At 31.8% G+C, this 19386-nt stretch overlaps 1 protein-coding gene across 1 annotated transcript in view; it reads left to right on the top strand.

The window, feature by feature from the left end:
- Positions 1-19386, top strand: part of LOC126881847 (acid phosphatase type 7) — a 48823-nt gene that overhangs the window by 9469 nt on the left and 19968 nt on the right. Inside the window, exons 3-4 of the mRNA XM_050646465.1 lie at positions 12114-12211; positions 16828-16955. Coding sequence (XP_050502422.1) covers positions 12114-12211; positions 16828-16955 — 226 coding nt within the window. The remainder of the gene's footprint in view (positions 1-12113; positions 12212-16827; positions 16956-19386) is intronic.

Here is a 19386-nt window from a genome sequence, read left to right as displayed (position 1 = left end):
TCTGTCAACTCTAAACTTCAAGCGATCAGTAGAACATTAAATACACACGACAACAGCTTCCAAAGAATTGAAAGAAAGCATAAAATCCAATAAAAGCAGCCTTCCCTGAAAAACAAATTGCAGGCGCATTTGTTTGGGTACCGATGGAACCATAAACAACGGATATATCTTTCTCAATTCAAATAACAAAAACGATATTTTAAAACGCAAACACGTAGAATGGTTAATCTTAACACCTACAGTTGGAAAAGGCCATGTTCTGAAGTACGATCTCGGTCTACTAATGTTGCCGATGGTAATAATAGACTTATGTTAACGTCAGCTGTCGGACACTGCAGTATTGGTGTAAATATATTTTCACCAGAATTAATTACGTGTGATACAGGTTCGGCAGTCCCTAATTATAACGATATCGGTTGCTTTGTAGTCTGGGCTGATTATTATCGGAGAATAGGCCAGTTTTGGGAAAAGTTATTTACCAGCAATTTTATTGCTGGAATCGAATTATAAGATCCTATATATTAATAATATAGGTATGCAAAGTCCTCAGACAGTGTGCTACTTTTTTTATAAACAAAATGGCGCCCGAAAATCGTGTTTTTTTCAATTAGTGCTCTATAACTCCGAAGATTTTAACTTTACAACAAAAACACCCAAATAAAAATTCACCGTGATTACATTCTGCATAGAGACGTGTTTTTCCCGATCTGCTCCGACGAAAATTTTCCTCGGAAAATGCGAGTTTTCCCAACAAAATCTTTAACTTTCAAAGAAAGTTTTAGATAAGTAATTATCTATCAATAATTAAATAATTTGGTGACTTAAAAGCCTTCTTGATTTAGATTATAGTTCCAGAAGCTGGTGAAAATTAAACTAATATTTTAGCAACAATTCAATTGTTAATTAATAATTTACGGTCGCAATAATAACCAAAATAATTATGATACACTGATCAAACTTTGAAATCTTATAAAGATGAGATGCCTATTTAATATTTTGTCGACAAGATATAATTTTTTTATTTTTTTTGCAAAATCTTTAAATGTTTAAAAAAATAGTTATAAACAAATAAACGTTTCTCAGAAAGTTTTTATTATATTATAATTTTAAAAAATAGCTAAAATGCGTATTTCAAATATCTTGAAAATGAATGCTTTAAAACTTTTTTGCAACCATTTGCAAAAAAACTATGAAACAGCAAAGTAAACATACGATTACTACGGAGTTTATAATTTTTTTTAATTCTTTCAAAGCGTAGAAGTGAGTTTAAAGTACAAGCTAATATTACAAAAAAATATCGATTATCAGTTTAATGGTTATATTTTAATTAAAGATTATAAATATATTTTTTGTAATTTACACGCGCGAAAGTAGACTAATACAGTACTGTAGCTAAAATTTTCACTTGGAGCGACGACCGGCCGCGCAACCTACACTTTTAATAAATAATGTATGCTGCGTGTCAGTCGCTTCGAGTGAACATTTTAGCTCCGACTCTGTATCAGGCCTACTCTTGCGCTAAAAATTACAAAAAAAGTATTTTTAATCTTTGATTAAAATATAACCATTGCACTAATTTTTGACATTCTCTGTGAGTAATTATTGTGTACCATAGACTCACATTTAAGCTTTGAAACAATTAAAACAAATTATAAACAACGGAGAAATCGTATATTTACTTTGCTGTTTCATAACTTTTTTGCAAATGGTTGTAAAATTTTTTTAAAGCATTCATTTTCAAGACCTATGAAATACGCATTTTAAGTATTTTTTAAAATTAGAATATAATAAACAATTTCTAAGAAATGTTAATTTGTTTATAACAATTTTTTTTAAACATTTAAAGATTATGCAAAAAAATGAAAAAATTTATATTTTGTCGACAAAATATTAAATAGGCATCACACCTTTATAATCTTTCTAAGTTTGATCAATGTCTCATGATTATTTTGGTTGTTATTGCGACTGTAAATTGTTAATTAACAATTGAATTGTTGCTAAAATATTCGTTTCAGTTTCACCGGCTTCTGAATTTATAATCTATACCTACCAAGAAAGCTTTTATTTCACCAAGCTATATAATTATTGATAAATAATTACTGGCCCAAAAAATTTATTTGAAAATTAGAGATTTTGTTGGGAAAACCCACACTTTCCGAGGAAAATTTTCGTCGGAGCAAATCGGGAAAAACGTGCCACTATGTAGAATTAAATTGGGGTGAATTTTTATTTGAGTGTTTTTGGTGTAAAGCTAAAATCTTCGGAGTTATAGAGCAATAATTGAAAAAAATACGATTTGTCGGCGCCATTTTGTTTATAAAAAAAGTAGCACACTATCTGCGGACTTTGCATACCTATATTAATGATATATAGGATCTTATAATTCGATTCCAGCAATAAAATTGCTGGTAAATAACCTTTCTTTGTACTTTACTAATTAGACCAGAGTATTATAACTATTTTTTTTTTCAAAATTTCAAGATTATGCAAAAAAAAAGAAAAATTTATATTTTGTCGATAAAATATTAAATAAGCATCTCATCTTTATAAGTTTGATCAATGTATCATTATTATTTTGGTTATTATTGCGATCGTAAATTGTTAATTAACAATTGAATTGTTGCTAAAATATTCGTTTAATTTTCACCGGCTTCTGGAATTACAATCTATACCAAGAAAGCTTTGATGTCACTAAGTTATTTAATTATTGATTAATAATTACTTACCTAAAACTTTATTTGAAAATTAGAGTTTTTGTTAGGAAAACCCGCATTTTCCGAGGAAAATTTTCGTCGAAGCAGATCGTGAAAAACAGATCTCTATGCAAAATTTAATTGCGGTGAATTTTTATTTGAGTGTTTTTGTTGTAAAGTTAAAATCTTCGGAGTTATAGAGCAATAATTGAAAAAAATACGATTTGTCGGCGCCATTTTGTTTATAAAAAAAAAGTAGCACACTATCTGCGGACTTTGCATACCTATATTATTAATATATAGGATCTTATAATTCGATTCCAGCAATAAAATTGCTGGTAAATAATTTTTCCATGAATTTTGCTAATTAGCCCAGAGTATTGTGGGTAACGAAAAGTGCAGTGACGAGTTAAAATATCGTGACCTAACTGATCCTTGGATTCCAGTGAATACAGCTTTCCAAAAACATTAGAATTCGAATTGTTAGAATTAGAAACAATTCCAGCTTAAGTGGTTAAATAAATTCCCGTGGCTATCTTACAGCAAGAAAGATGAAGGTGCTTAATGCCGTGTGTGTGTTTTATTCGGACCTAAAGAGGGGGGTCAAAGCAAAATCGCGTTACAAAACGTAGTTAAATACTGAGTCACTATTTCGAAAGCCTCAATTTTCTTATAACTTCTTTAAGTTTTTCGTGTATGTACATTGTGATTGTCATTACCTAAACTATGACTAATTAAGTTTGTATTTATTGCCCAATGACGCTTGTGAGTAATTATCCATTGTACTATGTATCATAGATTTCTGATAAAAATACAAAAACAACTTCTTAATATTCATTTATGCTGATTCAACATTGTTTTCAAGCTATGAACAATAAAACCGATAAACAGATATTTGTTGAATTCTTTTCATTATCGCTTAAAACTTCACAATGCGACTAAATAGGTATGTCGTAAGGAAAAACATACCTTCTAACAAATTAAAGGATGTTTGCAAAAGAATTTATGCGTCAGAGAAAACGGGCACCCCACAAAATGGGTCATTTTTGATGTCTCGAATTTTCTAAACTTGTCTGATTTAAGTGATTGTTTTAATATGTTATAGCCTTATTCTTTAACAATATCTCTGTAATAATATTGTTGTTAGAAAGGTAAATTGTCGTTGTATACCGGGTGTACCAATCAAACTGTGTTTTTTTCTCAAAGTTCACCACACCCTGTGGAATATTCTATCATTTATAAAATACTGAAATTAAAACTCAACTGTAGCCTCAGGTTTTCTTAACATTCTGTTTTTTGATTCATTTGCTTATGTTGGATAATAAAAAAGTTAGGTACTTTAACAACTAGCCATGTTCTTCATCAATACAGGGTGTTTCTAAACAAGTGCGACAAACTTTAAGGGGTAATTCTTCATGAAAAAATAATGACCGTTTGCTTTATAAACATATGTCCGCAAATGCTTCGTTTCCGAGATACGGGATGTTGAATTTTTTCTTACAAACTGACGATTTATTTATTGCTATAAAACCGATTGAATTATGCAAATGAAATTTGGAAGGTTTTAAGGGGAAGTTACTGCACATTTTTTGATATACAATTATATTAACCATTGGCGTGTATACCTGTCATATTACCCGTATGTACGCCAATGGTAAATATAAAATGTTTAATTTTATATGTCAAAAAATACACAATAACTACCTCTTAAAACCTACCAAATTTCATTTGCATATCTAAACCGGTTTTAGAGCAATAAATAAATCGTCAGTTTGTAAAAAAAAAATTCAACATCCCGTATCTCGGAAACGAAGCATTTGCGGACATATGTTTATAAAGCAAACGGTCATTATTTTTCATGAAGAATTGCCCCTTAAAGTATGTCGCACTTATTTAGAAACGCCCTGTATTGATGAAGAACATGGCTAGTTGTTAAAGTACCTAACTTTTTATTATTTAACATAAGCGAATTAATAAAAAATAAAGAATATTAAGAAAACCTGAGGCTGTGGTTGAGTTGTAATGCAGTTATTGCGCATTTTTGACATACAGTTATGTATTTTTTATTCACCATTAGCGTGCATACGGGTTATATTACCCGGTCATATTACCTGTATGCACGCCAATGGCGAATATAAAATTTTTAGTTATATGTCAAAAAATGTGAAATAACTACCTCTTAAAACCTACCAAATTTCATTTGCATATCTCAACCAGTTTTAGAGCAATACATAAATCGTTAGTTTGTAAGAAAAAATTCAACATCCCGTATCTTGCAAACGAAGCATTTGCGGACATATGCAGAATTAACCCTAAAGTTTGTCGCACTTATTTAGAAACACCCTGTATTGATGAAGAACATGGCTAGTTGTTTAAGTACCTGACTTTTTATTATCCAACATAAGCGAATGAATAAAAAAAACACAATATTAAGAAAATCTGAGGCTGAGGTTGGGATGTAATTTCTCTATTATATAAATGCTAGGATATTCCACAGTGTGTGGTGAACGTTTGATTGGTACACCCGGTATACAATGATAATTTACCTGTCTAGAAACAATATTATTACTGCGATATTGTTAAAGAATAATGCTTTAACATATTAAAACAATCACTTAAATCGGACAACAGGTTTAGGAAATTCGAGACATCAAAAATTACCCATTTTGTGGGGTGCCCGTTTTCTTTGACGCAGTTTATACAGGGTGAGTCATAACTATAGGGACATAGACTAAGGACAGGTTATTTGGACCAAAATGTGGCTATTGGGCCAAATATGCCTTAATAAAATGTTGCTGAGAAAAAAGGTACAGGGTGTTAAAGTAAATTTTTGTTTTTCGTTTTTTGCTAATAGTTTCCCTGTATATTTATAAATTGCTATCAAAATTGGCACAGAGACATAATCTTAGACAAGAAACAGTAATTTATCTACAATTTTAGTTTTGTCATAGAGGGCGCCACGTGGATCATTCCTGATGATCAAATTGAGTCTAAACTTTTTCTGATGAAACTTTTTAGTAATTTTTACTAGAAAATATGACGTAAACATCATTTTTACGTAAAATTGGTACTCTTGTTTAAACATGATAATTTCAACCGTTTTCGATAAAAACGCAATTGAAGATTTCAGGAACTCAGAAGGGGATATCAAATACCAAACTAATAAAAAAAGTTGCAACTGAAATGATTGTGGCGAGGCATTTCAATCAAAAAAGTAATGATTACTTTTAAAAAATGCAACACTACACTACACTGTCACATCAAAAATAATTTACTCTGAACAAATGACATTTACCAACAACAATTATCTGACAGTCCAAAGCATACTTTTCATAAATGAAATAATATTTGAAATCCTTTTTAAGACTCTAAGCCAGCGTTTCCCAACCGGTGGGTCGCGACCCACTAGTGGGTCGCGGGCACATTTCAGGTGGGTCGCGGCGTGGCTCTTACAGCAGCTAAGTAGCGTACAGAGTACATAATAGCGTATCATCATGGGTGAGGGATGGGTCGCGAATATGAAAAAACATCAGAAGGTGGGTCGCGAGACATAAAAGGTTGGGAACCACTGCTCTAAGCAGTTCGACTGCGTTTTTATCGAAAACGGTTCAAATTATCATGTTTAAACAAGAGTACCAATTTTACGTAAAAATGATGTTTACGTCATATTTTCTAATAAAAATTACTAAAAAGTTTCATCAGAAAAAGTTTAGACTCAATTTAATCATCAGGAATGATCCACGTGGCGCCCTCTATGACAAAACGTAAAATTGTAGATAAAATACTATTTCTTGTCTAAGATTATGCCTCTGTGCCAATTGTGATAGCAATTTATAAATATACAGGGAAACTATTAGCAAAAAACGAAAAACAAAAATTAACTTTAACACCCTGTATCTTTTTTCTCAGCAACATTTTATTAAGGCATATTTGGCCCAATAGCCATATTTTGGTCCAAATAACCTGTCCTTAGTCTATGTCCCTATAGTTATGACTCACCCTGTACGTAAAATTGGGATTGAACGGTATACTTTGTACAATCGAAACAACAATATTTTGATCAAATTTTATCATGTCTTACCTCCTATAGACTCTTTTGATGTGCAAACAATTTATTTGATATACGGTAAATCAATTTTTTTAACATGCTACTATCAAAGCGTTCCTTTATACACTGCTCGGCACAAAATTCCGCCACCCAAAATTTTTTATTAAGTTTGATAATCTATAACTTTATTATTTGTACTCCGATTTTCAAGATTCTTGCATCAGTTTGTAGGTACATGTATTGCTGTCGTTTGTTATTATTCCGAAAACAAAACAATTTTGCTTAGATGGCATTATACGGGGGTGAATGGAAGCGTTGTCTTTTCTCCTAACTTTAAAAAATTCTGTGGAAAAATTTTGGGCTGATTTTGTTTCATACTCCTTTTGTCTTATCCTGGAGATATCACTAAGGTTTTGTTTTTTGAATTATCCGAATATTTTTTTATACAGGGTGTTTCATTGGGAAAGTAACATACGTTAACTGTAGAAAGAGGACACTTAGGCGATCTCAAAAATACCATACTTAATGGGTCTTACTCCATTAATAACAAAGATACTGGGTGTTTTATCTATTTTGCCATTTTTTTAAATGGTTCATAACTTTTTAACCACACTGTATATTTATTTTATATTTGGCACCCAAATACCATTTAAGGTGTACAATAAATAAATTTATTTACAATTGTAAAAATCCAGATCCGGATTAAAAAATATTGGAAAAATAATCCGACCCCAAAACAACACCCTGTACATAAAATTTTTTTTAAATGGATTTTTCAGTTGAAAAGAAGATGAAAAACTAAATTCAGTGGTATAATTTGAATTTTCGGCAAAATGATTTTACTGGTGAAATTTTGAATTTGAATTCGGAAATTAAGTGAATTGCGAGAGCTCTAAGTAGAAAAAAATTGAAATACAGCTTACAACTTGTCAACCTCAGTGTATATTGATTTTATATTTAACACTCGAATATTCTTCTAGGTGTCCAATCAATTAATTTATTTACAATTATAAAAAATCCAGGTCCGGTTTAAAAAATATTGTGTAAATATTCCGACCCAAAAAAACATCTTGTATATTAATTTTCTTTAAAATGGCTTTCGCATTTCAAAAGAGGATGAAAAACAAAATTAGTGGTATACTTTGAATTTTCGACAAAATGATTTTTCTGGTAAAATTTTTAATTTGAATTCTGAAATTATGGCAATTGCGAGAGCTCTTGTAGAAAAAATTAAAATGCGACTTAATTTTAATTAATACCATTATTTAATCTAAATTGGTAAAATGTTAATATTTTAGTGTTTTTTATTATGTGTGAAAAATAGTTTTTGGCGAGTATTCATCTTTAAATAATGAATAAATAATAAAGGGTCAATAAAGAATACATCACTTTAATCAACAAAATAGCTAAAAATTATAACAAAACAGCGAAAATTTGCAGCATAATCACTATTCAAAACTAAAGTACTTATTCAAAGTTACCACCATAAAAAATTTTTTTTTATACGTAGGTACGGTAAATTTTGGTAGTTAGGTACCTAGCGTCATGTGTACTGTGTACTGTGTGTGTTGAGTAAGTGTCTTGTTACATTGCAAAGTCGACGTCATTGTCTTTGCAAAGAGACGCTAATTGTATCCGAACGTCTGCGGTCCCTCCGGTGAGTACCGATCCCACAAGGACAGAAACTATTTTCATTTATTAATTTATAATAAACGAAAAATTTCTGACCCTGGTGAGATTCGAACTCACGACCATTCGGACCTTGCGATCCAAAGGTAGGCTCTCTTATCACTGAGCCACAGAGGGGGTCATCAAAAATTAATGTTATGTATGCAAATGTTAATATTTTACCAATTTAGATTAAGTAATGGTATTAATAATTAAAATTAAGTCATATTTTAATTTATTTTACTTTGAGCTTCGCAATTCACCTAATTTCAGAATTCAAATTCAAATTTTTACCAGAAAAATCATTTTGCCGAAAATTCAAAGTATACCACTAATTTTGTTTTTCATCCTCTTTTCAAATGCAAAATCCATTTTAAAAAAAGTTAATATACAAGGTGTTTTTTTGGGATGGAACATTTATACAATATTTTTTAATCCGGACCTTGATTTTTTATAATTGTAATTAAATTAATTAACTGGACACCTAAAAGAATATTCGCGTGTTAAATATAAAATCCATATACAGTGTGGTTGACAAGTTGTAAGCTGTATTTCAATTTTTTTCTACTTAAAGCTCTCGCAATTCACTTAATTTCAGAATTCAAATTCCAAATTTCACCAGAAAAATCACTTTGCCGAAAATTCAAAGTATACCACTGAATTTAGTTTTTTATCCTCTTTTCAACTGAAAAATCCATTTTAAAAAAATTTAATGTACAGGGTGTTGTTTTGGGGTCGGAATATTTTTCCAATATTTTTTAAGCCGGTCCTGGATTGTTTTACAGTTGTAAATAAATTAATTTATTGTACGCCTTAAATGATATTTGCGTGCCAAATATAAAATAAATATACAGTGTGGTCAAAAAGTTATGAACCAATTAAAAAAATGGCAAAATAGATAAAACACCCAGTATCTTTGTTATTAATGGAGTAAGACCCATTATGTATGGTATTTTTAAGACCGCCTAAGTATCCTCTTTCTTCAGTTAACGTAAGTTACTTTACCAATGAAACACCCTGTATAAGAGCTGTAAATAAAAACACTGCTTTGCAGGTTTATTTAATTAAAAATATCAAACGTACTAAAATTAAAAAAACAAAACAAAATTAACAACAAAACAATTCAATAGCGGGTATGTCCACCTCTTGCAGCAACGACTGCTCGCAATCTGTTTAGCATCGAATAAAGATGTGTTATCCTTGCCTGGGGAATAGCCCGATATTCCTCTACCAGCGCCATAACTGTACCAAATTTTCTGGAGGCCTAGGATGACGGCAAATAGCTTTTTTTAATTCATCCCAGCAATGCTCAATAGGATTGAGATCTGGGCTGCATGCGGGCTATTCTAATCTTATCAATCCAACCTCTATTTTATATAGTCAATCAGTGTTTTTATTTACAAAAAATGCTACATCTCTTACAAGAATACATCTCTTACAAATGGTACATCTCTTACAAATGACACGACTGTGAAATGAGCTATTCCATTTTGCCACAGAATTTTTTAAAGTTCGGAAAAAATACAACGCTTCCATTCACCTCTGTATATAATGCCATGCAAGCAAAATTGTTTTGTTACCGGAATAATACCAAACGATATCAATACATGTACCTACAAACTGGTGCAAGAATCTGGAAAATCGGAGCACAGATAATAAAGTTATAAATTGTCAAACTTAATAAAAAATTTTGGGTGGCGAAATTTTGTGCCGGTAAGTGTAGATTTAAAGTAAATGACTCAGAACTTTGTGATTGTAAAGTTTGTGCTAAAGTTGATGATCATCATTCCATTTGGTCTCCCAGAAGGTCTTTTTCTATTTCCATTTCATCTATTCTTCTACTTCATGTGTCTTGTCCTTTGCGGACGTTGGCTATCATCATAGAAATTTCAATGTTGTTTGCGGCGTTTCTGAATTACTCGATCGTTGTTAGTCCAAACCATTGGCGTAAGTTTTGAAGCCATGAGTGTCTTCTTCTTTCGGGTCCACGTTTGCTCTCTATTTTACATTCATTCAGGCATTCATTCATTGGTAAGTTTATAGTTGTCATTGTTATTGCTGTCATGTGTTAAAATTGTAAAAGTTATAAAGTACATGATATGGCAGACATGAAAGTCGCATGTGAGAACGGGCCGGATTAGCCCATAATAGCCCGGAGGTAGTGTCAAATTTAACCGGAGCATTTTAGCATGGCTGTTTTCTTTTTATTTAGTTAGGTGTTCCAAAGCTTATTAACAAATGATGTGTCAGCTGGCCCAAAACCGGGGATTTTAGGCAAGAAAAGGTAAAATGTAAAACTTGATGGAAAAACGCTACAACTTATATGTCAAATATTTATCTCCGTGACTTACGTGTATAATAGCCAAGAAGACCTAGCTACTGGCTTTCACCCAGACGACTCGGGTTCAATTCCTGGCCCTGAAAATCTTTTTTGTTTTTAAAATTGACATTTTAATTTGAAAAATAATTATTTTTTGATAATACATACCACGTTTTTATTATTTATACGACACAATATAAAAAAGTCTATGTCTTTCATAGAATCGTAAACTTTGCATTTGATCAAATGTATTCAGCTGACGCTTTTTTCTTACAATCTAAAATTCATAAATTAATGATTTATACTTTTTAATCTTTGCCAAGCTACATATTATGTAGTTCAAGAATATTTTTTTATTATTAACTAGCTGACCCGGCAAACTTCGTACCGCCTTCCAACTAAAAAATAATGTTTAAAAGTTAAATACCTCAAAATTACCAGAAAGCCATAAAATACTCAAAAATATTGCTTATACTTTTTTTCTAATAAACATTATTGTTTTTGTGGTGTCTGCTTAAATAATGATTACTTAGATTGGTCGTATTAACTCAAAAACCTTCCCGGATTCATGTACAACAACTTTGCTTGAGGTCATCATGATCAAATGCATAGTTTACGATTCGATAAGGGGCATACAGACAAACATTCATTTTTATATATTATAGAGAACAAGGAAATATTTAGATTAATAAGGGGTTAGTGATAGAAAAGTGAAAAATTAGGGTCAAAAAAATAAAAAAGAACGTCGGGGAGCAGCCCCCTTTCACTTAGATTGGTCGTACTTATTAAGGAAGCTTTAGGGGATTATGTACAACTTTGTTTATTAAGGAGGTCAATCATAATATTATGATCAAGTGCATAGTTTACGATTCTATAAAAGACATACAGACTTTTTTATATTGTGTCGTGTACATAATAAAAACGTGGTATTATCAAAAAATAATTACTTTTCAAATCAAAATGTCAATTTTAAAAACAAAAAAGATTTTCAGGGCCAGGAATTGAACCAGAGTCGTCTGGGTGAAAGCCAGTAGCTAGGTATTCTTGCCTATTATACACGTAAGTCACGGAGATAAATATTTGACATATAAGTTGTAGCGTTTTTCCATCAAGTTTCACATTTTACCTTTTCTTGCCTAAAATCCCCGGTTTTGGGCCAGCTGACACATCATTTGTTAATAAGCTTTGGAACACCTAACTAAATAAAACGAAAACAGCCATGCTAAAATGCTCCGGTTAAATTTGACACTACCTCCCGGGCTATAAGCCTAGCAATTATGTAACCGTGTGTCTATGTCTACTAGTGTGGCGGTTACTGTATTATAAATAGTTTAGCCTTATTTTGTTTTGGCTCTCTGGATTATTGTAATTTATTGTATTTTAGGACAATGCTCTCATTGGTGATGAATTTATGAGACAAATAGAACCGGTTGCAGCATACGTTCCGTATATGACTTGTCCTGGAAATCATGAAGAGGCTTAGTAAGTTAAATTATTTTCTATATATTTATTTTAATGTATTTTAAAAATAAATAATGCGAAATAACAATAAAACGAAATATTTTTTATCTATAGCCACTAGAGTACTAAAGTGTTTTAGAAAAAAAAAATCCAGTGTATAATATTAAAATTAAACTTAAAGTTACGCTGTTGGATTATGTTTTCCATTCAATCTGTGAGAAATCTTTTAATACAGTAAAACACGACAAATTGATGAAATATCTGGATTCAAATGTTGTCAAAATAATGCAAAACCTGTAAATGGAATCAAAAGGCCTTTGTTAAAACAAAATCATTTACTGAAGTTATGAATGTGTAAATTGGCCTATACTAATTTGCCTTTTATATTCTCTGTTCATTATCTTCATAGGCTCTCCAATTACAAGTGAGTCTTGGTCCCTTTATCTCGTCCGTTCTTTAATATACAGGGTGTCCCGAAAATATTGGTCATAAATTATACCACACATTCTGGGGTCAAAAATAGTTCGGTTGAACCTAACTTACCTTTAGTACAAATGTGCTCATAAAAAAAGTTACAGCCTTTTTAGTATAGTATTCGCGGTGTGCAAGTACTTGGAAAGGGAAACGAGAAACGACCGTGCGCGAGTCGCGGAGAAATATTGCAACTATCTCAAATAATTCATATTGTCAATTGAAATTGTCAAATTGACGTATATTTCATACCTTCTGTCATTGACGCAGAAAAATTATATATTACTCCACAATATTGATATGATATGCAATTATTATATAAAGGTAAATTTAATTAATTGTATTTTGCTTGCAGTACTGCATTTTAATAACTGATTTTATTTACTACATACAATTGTTTACGTTTGCTAAACATAACCTGCATCTTATTTTTTCTTCTTATTATTTTTTTTGGACTATGGTCTTGACAATTATCCAGCAACCAGGACTAATATAATTGGCCAATATAATTAAAAGTGCGAATAAAAGTACAGAGCGTAGAAATAGAGGTCGCTTTGCCGAACTTGCACGGTCCCAATAGTTGATCCAAAAGATGGCATAACCCAGACATCCAAAGTGAAAGGCATCCTTCAACACCAAATTGTTATATATGGTCCACACAATGTCCAGAAAAAAGTCACACCATTTTGAGCGTCGGATTTGGGGGGGGGGAGAGGGGGGAGAAATCGGTAAATTCGTAGTTTTTTAAGTTTTTCGCCAATATTTCTAAAATTATGCGGTTTAGCATGAACAACCCTCTATACAAAATTGTTCTACATTAAATTTGAAATAAAAAAGGCCCTATGCATAATCTTTCTAAAATGAATGGTTCCAAAGTTACGGAGGTAGTATAGTATAACTGGTCCAAAAAGAGGCCTAACCCAAACATCCAAAGTAAAAGTTTTCCTCCAACACCAAAATGTTCTATATAGTCCACATATTGTTCAGTAAAAAGTTACACCATTTGAGCGTCCGGTTTGGGAGGGAGATGGGAGAGAAGCCGGTAAATTAGTAGTTTTTTACGTTTTTCGTCAATATTTCTAAAACTATGCTTTAGCGTAAACAATGTTATATATAAAAATGTTCTACATGAAATTTAAAACAAAAAATGATCTATATATAATTGTTATAAAAGCAACGGTTCCAGAGTTACGGAGGGTGAAAGTCGAGGTTTTCGATACTTTTTATATTTTTTGGGCAATATTTATGATATAACTATACCAAAAACCCAGACATCCAAAGTGAAAGTTATCCTCCAACACCAAATTGTTCTATATGGTCCACATAATGTTCAGAAAAAAATCACACCATTTTGAGCGTCGGGTTTGGGGGAGAGGGGGGAGAAATCGGTCAATATAAAAAGTATCGAAAACCTCCACTTTTCACCCTCCGTAACTCTGGAACCGTTAATTTTATAACAATTATGTATAGAACCTTTTTTGTTTTGAATTTTATGTAGAACATTTTTCTATAGAACATTCTTTACGCTAAAGCATAGTTTTAGAAATATTGACGAAAAACGTAAAAAAACTACTAATTTACCGACTTCTCCCCCATCTCCCCCCCAAACCGGACGCTCAAAATGGTGTAACTTTTTACTGAACAATATGTGGACCATATAGAACAATTTGGTGTTGAAGGAAAACTTTTACTTTGGATGTCTGGGTTAGGCCTTTTTTTGGACCAATTATACTATACTACCTCCGTAACTTTGGAACCGTTCATTTTAGAAGGGTTATGCATAGGGCCTTTTTTATTTCAAATTTAATGTAGAACAATTTTGTGTAGAGGGTTGTTCATGCTAAACCGCTTAGTTTTAGAAATATTGACAAAAAACGTAAAAAACTACGAATTTGCAGATTTCTCCCCCCTCTCCCCCCCAAACCCGACGCTCAAAATGGTGTGACTTTTTTGTGAACATTATGTGGACCATATTGAACAATTTGGTGTTGAAGGATAACTTTCACTTTGGATGTCTGGGTTTGGGTCTAACTATACCATACTATTTGAAGTTACAGCCCTTTGAAGTCACAAAATGAAAATCGATTTTTTTTCAATATATCGAAAACTATTAGAGATTTTTTATTGAAAATGGACATGTATCATTCTTATGGCAGGAACATCTTAAAACAAAATTATAGTAAAATTTGTCCACCCTATAAAATTTTATGGGAGTTTTGTTCCCTTAAACCCCCCCAAACTTTTGTGTACCTTCCAATTAATTCATTATTGTGGTACCATTAGTTAAACACAACGTTTTTAAAACTTTTTTTGCCTCTTAGTATTTTTCCGATAAGCCAGTTTTGTCGAGATGCGGCTTCTTTTTTAATATATTTACATAAAAAAATTTATGGGGGTTTTGTTCCTTTAAACCCCCCAAATGTTTGTGTACGTTCCAATTAAACTATTATTGTGCTACCATTAGTTAAACACAGTGTTTTTAAAACTTTTTTGCCTCTAAGTCTTTTTGAAGTTATACTTCTTTACGATCGAAAGTGAAATTTTATAATGCCGGGCGCATGCGCACACAGAAAGTATGTAGTTCGTTGCTAACCTTTCAAGATATGTATGTATCAGCGCTTTCAGCTCAAATAAGTCATTAAAAGGATATATTGTGTTTTTAGTAAATGTATTATTTATTATAATTTTTGTGTCTTTGGATTTGTCTTCCTCGGAAGTAAGATAATAAAATATCTATTTTTATACATTTTTATACTTCACTTGATCTATTTGTCACCGTGATATGTAATTAGATCCGAGCCGTCACTTACAAGGGCTCGATAGCGTAGTTGGTAGAGCATTGGACCAGAGATCGAGAGGTCCCGGGTTCAAATCCCGGACGATTCATATTCTTTTTTTTTTTAATTTTTGGTTTCGTTTTAATAAAAAAATTTTAAAAGTGGTAAGTAAGAAAGTTAATTTAAGAGGAAACAGCAGCGATCAACAGGTAGCAAAAACGTGTTCCAAGATTGCGGCTGTAATTTTAAATATTTTTTCGAGATATGTGGCACACGTATTCGTAATATAATAAAGAATGGCGGTACAGAGCCCAATTTGAAAAATATATTAATATGTGGAAATTACTCTGTAATTAAATACAATATTAAAAAAACGAGCCTGTACCGCCATTAAGAAGAACAAAAAAATACACTTTCTTCAAATAAACGTTTTTATCCGATGCCTAGATTTTGTGTCATTTTGGAACTACTAAATTTTTTTATTTCATTAGTAGTTCCAAAATTACACAAAATCTAGGCATCGGATAAAAAAAATTTATTTGAAGAAAGTGTATTTTTTGAATAATAATAATAATAAGTATAACTTACGTGCGCACAGAGTACACACACATTCTTTTTTTGATTAGTCACCTGTTATCGAGATGTGGCTTCTTTTTCAAAATATACCTAAAAATGTAAGTTATAAATAAATTTTCAGATTTCAAGTTTTCATTTTCAGTTCAAACAGGTGTCTATATCATACTTAACCATATACAAATATGTGGTGGATTCGACAAATATTCAAAATATCTCGATAAACACTGGCTTACCAAAAAAACATTGTGTTTAACTAATGGTGCCACAATAATAATTTAATTGGAACGTACACAAAATTTGGGGGGGTTTAAGGGAACAAAACCCCCATAAAATTTTTATGGAGTGCACAAATTTCACTTTAATTTTTTTTAAGATGTTGCTGTCATAAAAATTCCACATGTCCATTTTCAATAAAAAATCTCTATTTTCGAAATATGAAAAAAAAATCTATTTTCATTTTGTAACTTCAAAGGGCTGTAACTTTTTTTGTGTGCACTATTGTATATTGTATGTATATTGTATATAGGTCCCAAAAATATATGTTCTTGTACTTGTTCTATTTCACTTTCTCGAATTGTGCGCAGTATCTTGTTCTGTGTTTGTTATCGTCTTTGTTTTGCCTAGATTCATTCTTAAACCTACTGTTTTTGCCTGGTGTTCTAATTCTTCGAGCATATATTTCAGTTCTTCTTTACTGTTGGCTATCAGGATGATATCATCGGCGTATCTAAGGTGGCTCAAGTACTTATTCTTATTGTCCATTTATTTTGACTTTTATAATTTATTAAATATTAATCTACCTAATTTTTACAGCAATTTTAGTAACTATCGATACAGATTCTCGATGCCTGGTGGTCTAAATTCACCCATGTACAGCATTAACATTGGTCCGATGCATATTATCTCTATATCTACAGAGGTTTATTATTTCCTGGACTACGGTAAGTTTTTGCACCGTTTTTAATATTTTATATAAATAGTTCTATTCGTTCCGTGCATGATTGACGCGTCATCTAGCGTAGTCGCCCGAAATTTTTGGCGAACACAATTTGACGTTAAACATATGATACACATATGACATATTTGACGTTAATGTAACATTTTTTTACCATTTTTGATAAAATTTGTTATACAAACAATAAGTTCGAGTGTCATATAAACGTCAAATTAAAAAGCAGATATTTGGAAGTTTTCTGAAGAAAATATCAATTTTAACGGTTTTTCTTCACTTTTTCGTCATAGTTTAGTTGTCGGTGTTAACATTAATTAATTGTACCGGGTGTCCCAATAAGAGTGGCTCTCGGCCATATCTCAGGAACCGTTTATAGTACAGCTTTGAGAAAAAAATATTTATAACAAAAGTTGCCTCGAGAAAAGCCTGGAAATTATTTTCATAATTGTATGTTCACCGCTAGAGGGCGTAATTGAATATCAAAAATTAAAAATCAAAATTTTACAAAATTTGCCTAATGAAAGGGTACTGAAAACCCGATCATCGTATTCTTCATAAAATTCTGCGCATATTTGATTTCACAAGTTTAAGTCTACCTTTGCAAATAAGAGTTGGGGGTGAGTGGGAACCTTATTGTGAAAAAATGGCTGTTAGTTCGGTTCTGCTAATTCGAATTTTGCAAACTTGGTCTTGTTGAAAGCAGCTCTTTTTCGTCAATGTATAATTTCGAAACAGCCTATTAAGTAATATGCCAGCTAGGAGGCGTTATTTAATTATTTTTAGAAATCTAGTTTTCTTTGGAAAATATTAAATACAAGTATGCATTTTTAATACTGTATTACAAAATTAGATCAAATTAGCAACAGAATAGCGAAAACCGCATGTCGATACCTTTTTTCTGTCTCGAGATATCTTAAGAAACGTATACATTTTAAACCTAACATTGTCACCGGTAAACGAAAGGTGGTGTGCTGTGGAAAAAAAACAAATAAACATTTTCCAGCTCTCAACGTACCTATATAATTAATTAAAACAACAATAAGACAAACAACACTATAAAATATAACAAAGAATAAAAACAACTACTTAGTGATGACTTAAATGTTAAAATTATTGCCCATCATTTTTAATTCAAGCATTGACTCTTTCAAGAGTAGATTGAACAGCAGTCTTAATTTCTGCTCTCAAAATGCTTTGAATGGGGTTTCGTATTCTCTGGATCATTTTTTCTCGAGTAGGCCTAGCTGCAAAAACAAGGTCTTTAATCTGCCCCCATACCTAAATAAAAGTGAAATACCTAACCGCCCCCACACCAAACAGTTAAATCTGGTGATAGTCAAATAACTGGACCCTTTCTTTTCGATAATGCTATTATTGGTGAACGCTATCTAATTTTTTTAAGGAATTAATTGCCTCTTCTTCTGGAAGATATACCGCTAGCAGTTCGTAGGTCCATGTTGTTTCAGCACGATGGTTGTCCCACGCACTTTTCCAGAGTAGTAAGAAATTTTTTAGATGAGTAATTCGCTGATAGATGGATAGGACGTGGAAGCCTATTTTTTTGGCTAGCCAGATCACCAGATTTAACTGTTTTAGACTTTTATTTATGGGAGCGGATTAAAGACCTTGTTTTTGCCGTTAGGCCCACTACTCGAGAAAACATGATCCAGAGAGTAGAAAACGCCATAAATAGCATTGCTAGAGCAGAAATTGAGACTGCTGCTGTTCAATATACTCTTAAAGAGTAAATACTTGCATCAAAAATTATGTGCCATAATTTGTCGTCACTAAGTAGTTGTTTTTGTTTCTTTGTTATATTTTATAGTGGTGTTTGTCCTATTATTGTTTTAATTAATACACGTTGACATCTAAAAAATGTTTTTTTTTGTTTTTTCCACAGCACACTACCTTTCCTTAACTTCGTTTATCGGTTACAGTAACAGTTATGTTTAAAATTTATACGTTTGTTGATATCTCGAGATAGAAAAAAGATATCGACATGCGGTTTTCGCTATTCTGTTGCTAATTTGATCTAATGGTCCAAGAGCTGTGAGACATTTTTGAGTAGGTATTTTAGGCAACCTGAAAATTTTTCAGCTGACTATTCCATGATAGCCTAATACAAAAATGCCGGTCTGGCTGGAGGGTAGCGGTTATTTTCCCCAAAAATCCCCCCCAAAGTTAAACAAAAGGGTAAAAATTGTTATTACAAAAAATATCATTGACGTGACTTTAAAGTAAATTTATATATTCAAATATAAAGAAAATAAACAGGCCATGCGATTTAAGGGCGATTTTAACTCTGCAAGATACTTGCATGGGCGCCCCAGGATTATTTTCAGGGGATGCATCTGCTTCAGAAGATTTCATCTGAATCTGTACATACTATTAAGAAGTATATAATATACAACTATACATGC

This window comes from Diabrotica virgifera, chromosome 3 (assembly GCF_917563875.1).
Source record: "Diabrotica virgifera virgifera chromosome 3, PGI_DIABVI_V3a".
Classification (NCBI taxonomy): domain Eukaryota; kingdom Metazoa; phylum Arthropoda; class Insecta; order Coleoptera; family Chrysomelidae; genus Diabrotica; species Diabrotica virgifera.
The sequence above is the reverse complement of the archived record's forward strand: the minus strand, read 5'-3'. Positions and strand labels throughout refer to the sequence as shown.